Source organism: Quercus lobata, chromosome 8, assembly GCF_001633185.2.
Source record: "Quercus lobata isolate SW786 chromosome 8, ValleyOak3.0 Primary Assembly, whole genome shotgun sequence".
NCBI classification, from domain to species: Eukaryota; Viridiplantae; Streptophyta; class Magnoliopsida; order Fagales; family Fagaceae; genus Quercus; species Quercus lobata.
The window spans coordinates 15,190,581-15,200,989 of record NC_044911.1 but is presented as its reverse complement, the minus strand read 5'-3'; the positions used below and the strand labels follow the sequence as shown (position 1 = coordinate 15,200,989).

The window sequence follows — 10,409 nt, the reverse complement described above, 5'->3', positions numbered from 1 at the left end:
ATCTAAAGAAGTTGGATAAAGTAGCAACACTCCAGTTGGTCAAAAGTGTTATGGGTGTCAAGGGTACGGACACAAGGAATCTAAAGAACTAGTTGATGAGGAAGAAGAACTGATGGAGTCAAAATTTGGGAAGATGGATGAAGAAGATGACATCCATACTACCTACTTAAAGCTTTACAAGAATTCTGAGAAGCACAAGAAGTTTTATAGCCTAGCCACAAGGAAGTTGAGTGAAGTGGAGTTAGAATGAGAAGAACTCTCCACTAAAATTGATGAAGCAAATCAAAGCATAGGAGCACTACAGTTTGAAAAAAACTTCCTCGTCGAGAAGACCAAGAAACTGGATGTAGAATTGTTCCAAGTAAAGGCTCAACTAGAAAGAGCTTCAAGTTCCAAGCTGGATGAAATGCTTAACTTCCAAAAGGTTGCATCTGACAAAACAGGTCTCGGGTATGATCACTCTCTCTCTTCTTGTAGTACTTCCTCTAGTGCTTGAAGTAATGTCAATTTTGTGCCTCCTTCTAATTCTAAATCTGAGATAAATGAGCCTAAGATAGAAATAGTTATTAAGGATAAAAATGATAAGAGAAAATTCATTCTAGGAGCACCTCCTAAAATTGTTAAGAAGGAGAATTCTAGGAGCACCTCCTAAAATTGTTAAGAAGGAGACTAAGCAGAACAATCATCACTTCTCTAATAAGAAGTCTCAACCAAAGAAACCACAATTCTATCATCACTGTGGAGTATTGTGACTCACTCGTCCAAATTGCTATAAGTGGCTTGCTACTCAACAAAGTAATAGTGTGTCATCCTTTAGAGGTCAAAATCAATTTTGAAACTCTTTGGCTCCTCTTGGAGAACTTCTTAAGGTTTTCCTTTTTCTAAGTAACTTTAATGGGTTTAATCTTCCATCTTATCCACCTAAGCAGAGGTCTTAGAAAAAGAAGATTTCTCCTTCCTCCAAGTCTCCTATTTGGAAGGAAAGAGACTCCAATAAGTGATTCATTCACTTATCTTGCATCTCTTATGTGCATTTATTGTTTTGAGCCAGTCTTGTGTTTATTGATTTTTAATATGCTTGTTTGTTTATGTTGTTTTTTTTAATACAAAAAATGGAAAAATCTGAAAATACAAAAACAATGTGTACCTTTGGATGGCCATTGAAGCAAGGTTTCTTAACTTTGTATCTCTTGCAGCTTAGATGAGCATCTTCATGCACAACTAAGCAATGTGAACTTTGAGGCTCGTTATATGATTTGCATGATTTGGTTAATCTTTTATTATTCATATCTTTATCACTCTTTTTGATGGGAATGACTAAAAAATCTTAAGAGAATGGCATAAATAACCATCTCACCACTAAAAATTGTCAATCATACAACATCTGTGCAATTCATAAAAGTGTGCTCGGTAAGGTGTAGCACTTAGCACTTGCACAGCAAGAATAAGCTGTTTGACTAACATAAATGGGTTTTTCTTTTCTCTCTCCTATATGCCCATGCATGATATGCTTTTTTATGCTTAAAAGAAAAATATGCAAAGAACATGAAAAACAAAAAGAATCAAAATGCTTTTACATATGGTTGCAAGCATGTTTCTAGGAGATGTGGGAGTTATATAATGTACCTCAAAGGTGATGGTCCCCATCAAATAGTTATGATTGTGTGTGAATGTTCTTGATTCTCTCATATCATTATTTTCATATGATGAGACACTTATGCTTTCTTGTAAAAGTTTCACACAAAACACGCAAACTTTTTCTACTCTTGATACTATTGTACAGGTACAATGTGATTTGGCCATCACAAGGAATACATGTGGTAGTATAAGCTTACTAAATTGTCTTAACTTATTTTTGAAAATAAAATTAGTTAAACTTGTTTAGTGTTTGTGGATCTAGGAATGCTTTGCATCTAGAGTTTTTGATGTGTTCGAGTGCTTAACATGCTTATTTGATGTTTGGTATGGTGTTTATCTTGCTTGCATTCATATCGTGTTGGTTCTCCCTTGAAATTTCATGTTTCTGTGCTACTCGATACTAGCTCAATAGCTGGCTCGATAACTACTCGATACCTCTCGACATAAGCCTCTTTTGTCAAGGTTTTCTATTTTCTCGATACCTCTCGACACATAGCCCAATCTATATTTCTGAACTTTCTATTTGATAGACACTTGCTCGACACCTACCTCAATTCATCAAAATTTTTAACCGTTGACACCTCCTCGACACCTGTTGATACGTTGAGCTTTTATTCTAGACACCTTCTTGATGCCTGCTCGATCAGTCAAGATACCTGATTCTATATATATATACTCGAAGGTCAACCTGATTTTGTTCTCACTCAAACACTTCGATAGTTCTCTCTTTTCTCTCAATCCAAAACCTTTTTCTTCATTAAAATCATTCTTCCCTCCTCTTTTTTGGCCTTTTTCAAGCTTCAATTCATTGGTAAGAGGTCTTAATCCCTTCTATTCTTCTTTCCTCATGAATTTCATGCATTTAGCCCTAGGTTTTTCAAATTTTTTTTGGGAAAATTCGGGTTTTTGTGTTTTTGCTAAAATTGTTGGGTTGGGTTTTGTAGTAATGATCTCACATGCTCATGCATTGCATTCTTTAGTATTTTTTCATATGTTCATGCATTCTAGGATTGTGTGACTGATTATGAACTGTGAGTGTTGTAGTTTGGATTCGGTTTTTGCCCATGATGCTCTTCTTTTTACACATAACATGCTCATGCATTTCCATGCATTATTCTTTTCTTTCCTTCTTTCTTGAGCCTATGATCTATTGTGTTTTTGTCTCTTTTTTGTAGCATTCCTTCTATGGCACCCAAAAGGTATGCACCTTCTAAGAATCCCATCTCACATTGTGGTTCTTCTTCTTCTTCTTCTTCTTCTCATTTTATCAGGGATAGGTTCCATGATTCAAAATCCCAAAAGGATTTTAAGGAGAACTTTTGTGACCGGTCGATTCATTCGAAATGGTAGGTTATTCTATCTAATTTTTTAGGCATTCCTCTACCCAATGCATTTAGCACTCAGGGTTGGGAATCTCTTTGCGAGAAACCTTCTAGATGTCCCAGCGTCTTTATATAGGAGTTCTACTCCAACATACACGCTATCGATACCTTTATTCCTCAGTTTACTACAGTATTCCGAGGAACACATATCATAGTTACACCGGAGTTCATTTTCAAGGTACTACATGTTCCTAGGATAGCTCATCTAGACTATCCTATTGCACCTCGTCTTTGTTCTATATCTCTAGATGAGCTTGCCTCACATTTTTGTGGGCACCCATGTTGTGGGATGATACTCTTAACTTCACCACTCACGATTTTGCTAAGGGTCCAAGGATCCTTAACATGGTGATGACCTTTGTTCTCACTCCATGGTCTCACTATAACACTATCATTGAGTCTCGTATTCATTTTATTCTCTCTCTTGGAAGGTCTATCTATAGACTTTCCCTCACATATGATAGTATCTATGATTGATATCTACCAAGACACTACTACATGTAATAAGCTAATCTTCCTTTCAGCTATCACACGCATTCTCACGCACATGCACATTCCTATTCCTTCTTCACCTCTCTTCTCTCTCATGGGTGCCGTTAGTAAGGAATCTATGTAGAAGTGTGCTACACAGTTGGCAACCAAGGCTAAACAGCCTCATCAGGAGTTTACTCCCACCCAACAAAAGGAAGCTAACATACAAGGTACTAAGGATGCTGTCTATGCCTCTCGGCCCTCTTTTATGTCTGCTCCATCTTCTTCTTCTAGAGGAGAGGCATCTCACGTTGCCATCATGGATCAGCTTGAGCTTATGCCTACTGATTTTGGTAGTCGTCTTAACCATCTTTTTGATGAGATGTGTTAGATGAACACCAGTGTTAGTCGTATCGCTCGTCGACAGTCCTGTCTTGGTGGCTTTGCTCCTTCTTCCTTGCTTAATCCTTCTGTGGAGTCCTTTAATAGTAGAGATGATGATAGTGATGATGCTTCTAGCTCTACACATGATGATGAGATGACTGTCTATCAATGATTCACCCTTTGTCACTTGTGACAAAAAGGGGGAGTAGCTTTGGTTATGAGAGAGTAATCTTGTTGTTAATGGGAGAGCTAGATTATTGATAAGGGGAGAGTACTTTTGAGATATTTAGTGAGATTTTTTATGTGTAGTTCTCGTTACATGTACCTTGGTCTTGTGACCTTTTTACATATATTGTACTTCTCTTGTTATATAAGATGATGATGTATGTTTTCACCCTTATCTCACATGTGTTGTTTCTGTTCTCTCTTTATACACATGTCTCTTGTTTTATATAACTTGTCTATATTTCACACTCGATGCCTTGATGGATCTTGTTTAGTGTTTCAACTAAGACAAGTTGCAAGTCTTTCATACTGTGATCTCTCTTCTTGCAAAGTTTTTCAGGAGTTCATTGTATTAGTTAGACTTATGTAATTTTCAGTGCAATGATTAGGGAGATTATTGTTTAATACTTCTCTCATAATTATGCTTGTGGTTTTGTCATGGATTGCTAAAATGGGAGATTGTTAGAGTCATATTTTCTATTTAATTGGCAAATCATTTGACAAAATGCACTTTACTTGTAATTGGGTAGATCTAAGTTGAGTTTAATGTATCAAGAAGTATGTTGTTCTAACTTATCATGTGGTACCATTAAAGACATGAAGTTTGATCTAAGAAACAAGTGAAGAAAAATTGTTTCATTAAAACTCAACACTACCTTGATACTACCTGCTATCGAGGATTTATGAAGAAGCTTCGACACAAGCTCGACACAAGCTTGATCTATCGAGAATTACGATTTCAGATTTCTTAATTAGATCTGAATTTCGGCTCATGATGAATTGAATGATTAGGGTTTCTCTCTCTACAACCCTATAGAAATACAAGGCTTATTTTAAAAGTCATCAAGTATGGAAACAAAGATATAGAAATCATATATTCTATGTGAACCTACTGCGTTTGAGCGCCTTAGGGTTTTATAATCAAGTGCTTACTGATCTTGATTGTTTATGAAGTGAAGAATTTTGCAACCAACAATAATCAATCAAGTTGCTGGAATTAGTCAAGTACTGGAATCCATACAAAAAAGTTAGTTACAGATTGAATATTTGTGCAACAAAGGAAAGAAGTCTACTGTAAGAACATCAATTCCAATTGGGTATTGAAGCAAACGTTAAACTATAGGTTAGTATTTTGGGATAGACTAGGATAGTGGTAAGATTTCTCATACTTGTAACTGCTTGATTATTGATTAGTGAATTCTTAGGAGTGGTGACCTTAAATTCACCCGGTAGCATTTTCGCCTTACGAGAGATTTTCCCATTTGTCAACAAATCACCATGTTAATTTATTTTTTGCTACATATTAGTTATTTGGTGATTTGTTAGTGCCTCCACGATTTGCATGTAATTTGACCTAATTAATTAATTTGGATAATTGAATTAATTAATTGGGGTCAATTTATTTTAACTCAACCGGGTGAATTTAAGGGTATACCTGGTTTCCCTATTAAAAAAAAATATAGAAATAGAATGATCATGGAGTCACATTTCCTGCGCGCTTGAAGGAAGTGATTAATCACATTTCATTCACCATCACCTAATATGTAAATTCTCTGTTTTATGATTATATCCTCTTATTCTTGACACAATCCTGTTATATAAATACATTTAAGCTACTTTTATGTCTCATTCCATATGAATTCTATTCTACAATAATAATAATAAAAAATAAAAACCTGCATGAGTGCTATTAAAGCAACATCTTCGCATTACCCTCGCCTAAACTTTGCTTGCCAATTCTTCAAGCCTACTCAATCGACTTGTTAAATTCTGCTTGAGCAAGACCTTTCTGGTAGATTTAGTCAATTTAAGTCTAATACATTAATACCCCTGCACCCTGCATAAACTGCTTCTGACCTTTGCTACTGTTAATTTGCACCAGTCTCGTCTCTTATTCTAGCTTTCCTTCTCACTTGAATTGTCATTGATCTTGGCCTTTAATTCTACAAACTTGTTTCGTATGTATGATCGTAAATTCTTGATTCCTGCTGCATCTCATTTAGGATTCTGATTTGGGATTTTATTTTATTACTCTTCTGATTGACTGACTTTTGTTTCTACCTTACTGAAGCACTTAGCAAAATGTTCATGTTTTTCTATTTGACTGCAGTTACTGCTTAGTGGGAAAAATTTTGGAAGGTCATATATTCACCGCACTCGGTCACTTGCACATTGGCTTGATAAATGATAATATGCCATAATCACAGTTTTTGGGTTAACCTCAATTTCCAAGCAGTATGGTGTTTTGTTTTAGCATATTAATTGATTATTCATGAAATTTCTTGCATTTTGGACAGCATACGAACCACATCTTATGTTCTTCAACTTCGCGCATTTGGTATCAGAATTCGTTTTTGTTTCGGGTCTTTCGAGTGTCAATTTTGTGCGTTCTATTTTTGGTTGGTACCGTTGTTACACATAGTGCTAATGGCACTTAGTGCCCTATGCCCATGTCAAACATTTATTGGTATCTTCTTGCATGCTACATCTTTGTTGGCATCTATACACTACTCTATGGTGGGTCTTTTTTATCACTGCCTTGTTTAAGCTAAACTATTACCTTTAGACTATCCTTTGTCATTTTGTGACAAAAAGGGGGGGTGAATTTAGACTCAAGAGACCTCAGATTGATGGGGAGTATTCTTCTACCTGTTATTATTTTGTCAACGAAATTTAAAAATATGGTTAAAGTATCGTTGATTGAAGAGGCTCGCTCAAGTGGAAACCAAGGCCACTCAAGGGAACAAATACTTGCGGCCCCAGCGGCAAGCGAGGCCTCGCCTGATCCTCACTCAACCCTTGCTTCAGCGACAATTACAGAAACAAAATTCCAATCCTATTCTGATTAGAATTCTAACCCTACATGTTATCACCTATTTAAACCATCTAAGCATGATTTACAATGAGGTTATAGAGGCAAAAACTCAAAGATTTTAGAGAGAAAACCATGCCTTCAATTCTATGAGCTATCTTTAAGCGCCTTCTAGTTTTTTTAAGAGCTTGTGATCTGAAGTTTGAAACCACATCGACCCTTTCTTCCATTGAGTTAATTGTAGATCAAATCTTCAAGTAGGTGTCGTAGACTGCATTAGAGTTTCTAGTTTGTTGCGTGTACAATTCATTTGTGAAGAAATCCAAAAAAGAAGTTGAGTTCTGAAGTGTTTGATGTCACAGCAGTGAGTTATCTTCTGGGATTGAAGAGTCTAGATACAAAGGTTTTGGACAAGATTGTAAAAATCATTTTATAATGGATTGCCTTAGTTAGGATAGGTTACCCTTAGTATAAGTTACCACTGTAATGGTTTCCCCTTTTTGGAGAGTTCTCCATTGGTTTTCCACTTCAATATCATAATATGTGTCTCATGCTTTTATTGATTTTATTATTTTGCAATATGACATGTTAACTTGTTGTTTTGATTGTTAATATTGACACTTTGGATCATATAATTGATTTAATTTGAAATTAAATAATAATTCAACAGTATAATTGATGGGTCTAATTGAATTTGAAAGTTGTCATTATTCTAGTTTATTTTGTATAATGTGAAGTCCAACTTGCTCTTATCAGATAAAATGGAGAACAATATCATGTTAGACCAGAACATTGAACTCCAAAGTGAAGACTTGGAGGTCCCATTCTTCAACCTAGCTACCATAGACATTGCAACTAACAACTTTTCAAGCGATAACAAGCTAGGTGAAGGAGGCTTTGGACTTGTATACAAGGTAAATATACAAGATAATTTTATAAAGACCACCAAAAAGAAATTATCAGCATATTCTATTTCAATAAAATTCACTTACAAGTGTGAATTTCCAGGGTACACTAACAGATGGACATGAAATTGCTGTGAAAAGGCTCTCACGAAGTTCTATACAAGGATTAAATGAGTTTCAAAATGAAGTTATATTGATTGCCAAATTGCAACACCGTAATTTGGTTAGGCTTTTGGGCTATTGCATTGAAGGAGATGAGACAATGCTAATCTATGAATACATGCCCAACGGAAGCTTAGACTCCTCCATTTTTGGTTTGTACTTCTCAAAAACTTAATAATTTTTTCCAAACTTCATGAAATTCTTTTAGGACAATGTTTCTCCAAACCAATTTTGAGAAAAGTTCCTCCAACTCACTATGTGACAACTTAAAAAATTACCCTTATTTACTTTGAGTCACATAATCTACTTAATAGTCATATGACATGTTTAAATTATTTAATGAATCATGTAATTTAATACTTATGGATGGTTTTATGAACAGCCACATAATGGATGGGAGGAGATTTTTCAAACCTGGTTTAGAGGAAATATTTGTCCCTTTATTATTATCATATAAATAAATTTCAATTTTGTGCTTTATTGTCCAAGTTGGACTTTGTATTAACACAAATGAGAAACTTGCCAGATGAAACAAGAGCTAAAGTTTTAGGTTGGTCTATATGCTTCAACATTATTTGTGGGATTGCGCGAGGGCTTCTCTATCTTCATGAGGACTCTAGATTGAGAATTATACATAGAGATCTCAAAGCAAGTAATGTTTTACTTGATAGTAAGATGAACCCAAAAATTTCTGACTTTGGCATGGCTAGAATTTTTGGTGGAGATCAGACTGAAGGAAATACAGAGAGAGTGGTTGGAACTTAGTAAGAATTCTTAACATGCTCTATTATCAACATTTTTTTTTTTTTTTAATATACTCAAAGAGTTTCATTCTTAATGATGTTTTGCAGTGGTTATATGGCACCCGAATATGCCATTGATGGTATATTTTCAGTAAAATCAGATGTATTTAGTTTTGGAATATTGTTGTTAGAGGTATTAAGTGGAAAGAAAAATCGAGGGTTTATCCGTCCTGACCAAAGTCTAAACCTTGTTGCACATGTAAGTTCTCAAAAGCATTGTCTATCCATTTTACATATAATGATACAGATAATGATAAGAAAATTTTAAATGTTTTAGGCATGGAATTTATGGAAAGAATGCAGGCCTTTAGAACTACTTGATACTTGCTTAGAAGACTGTTGCATCATATTGGAATTTGTTCGTTGCCTCCATATAAGTTTCTTATGTTTGCAACAACATCTTGAAGATCGGCCTAACATGTCATCTGTGGTTATGATGTTGCACGGTGAGAGTTCATTACCTGAACCTAAAGAGCCTGCTTCCTTTATAGGAAAAAGATTATCTTTATCAAGCAAGAACCAATCACCCTCAACCAATGAAATTACTATTACACTGTTAGAGGCTCGATAGCCAAACTTCATATCAATTGCATTATTAAGTGCCACATCAAAGACATTTTCACAATAAATTTTAGGTGGTAAGTTGTTACTTGCTATTACTAGTAGGCTAGAAAGTAATTTCTGTGGTGGGTTCAAATTAAAACCAACAACTACCTGCCACATATCATTTGTTGTAAAAGTGTTATTTGAATATTGTGAACATAAAATTTATCTTTTACTTATCCTATAATTGATATTTATATTGGACATTTTTTTAAGTTAAACACAATTATATTCCCCTAGAATGTGACATTAGTCTTACATAAATGATAAAGGCTTAAAATGGCCTCTTCAATAACAAAAAAGGTTTAAGGCTACTTGTAATCTATTTAACCAATTTATTAACATAGAAAAAAATAGTTCTAATTCGAAAATGTCTCTCGCTTAAGATGGTGGCTGAGAGCCAGTGGTGACCCTGCTTAGTGGAAAGTGGTAAGAATTAAGAAACCAACATATGATTGGCACGTGAGCAATCAAAATAAAATTTGTTGTTTTATTGCTTTATGTTGTTTATGAGATATTACATTATCAAATTTATTAGGGTTCAAAGATGTTTTGCAAATCCTAAAGAAGAGCTATGTCAAAATTAAGTTGCGTTAATAAAATTGTATTAGACTCATATTAGGGTAGAGTCTGGATCAAAAGCTCCTCAAAAACAAAAATAAAAAATTCCATATGCTCAAATTTCAAAAGCTTATGAGCTTTTGCCCATATATTTTTCCGTGATAATTTTTGCCCATATCTGGGCCTTTCAAATAAACTCAACTTTGACTTGATTTGGATTTGAAATGAATGAGATATAGTTATCTAAAGACGGCATAGTGTGACTATCTCATTTTCTGACTAAATTTAGACTAAACTTATTGGTCTTGGAAATCCTTAGGGGTGTGTATGTGTATGAAGTCACCACTTATTTTATTAAAAATAATAATATAACCATTGATGAATATACATCTTTATTGATATTAAATTGAATTATATCATTATATCAATAGAAAATAAAAATAACAAGGTTTTGGTCCTACAT

At 34.6% G+C, this 10,409-nt stretch overlaps 1 protein-coding gene across 1 annotated transcript; it reads left to right on the top strand.

The window, feature by feature from the left end:
• Window positions 1-383: 383 nt before the first annotated feature.
• On the top strand, window positions 384-9,584 carry LOC115954936 (G-type lectin S-receptor-like serine/threonine-protein kinase SD1-1). The gene is made up of 6 exons (XM_031072939.1): window positions 384-450; window positions 7,669-7,826; window positions 7,921-8,131; window positions 8,506-8,743; window positions 8,831-8,981; window positions 9,060-9,584. Exons 1-6 carry the CDS (start codon window positions 402-404, stop codon window positions 9,351-9,353), a joined length of 1,101 nt encoding a protein of 366 aa, XP_030928799.1. The 5' UTR covers window positions 384-401; the 3' UTR covers window positions 9,354-9,584.
• Window positions 9,585-10,409: the final 825 nt, after the last annotated feature.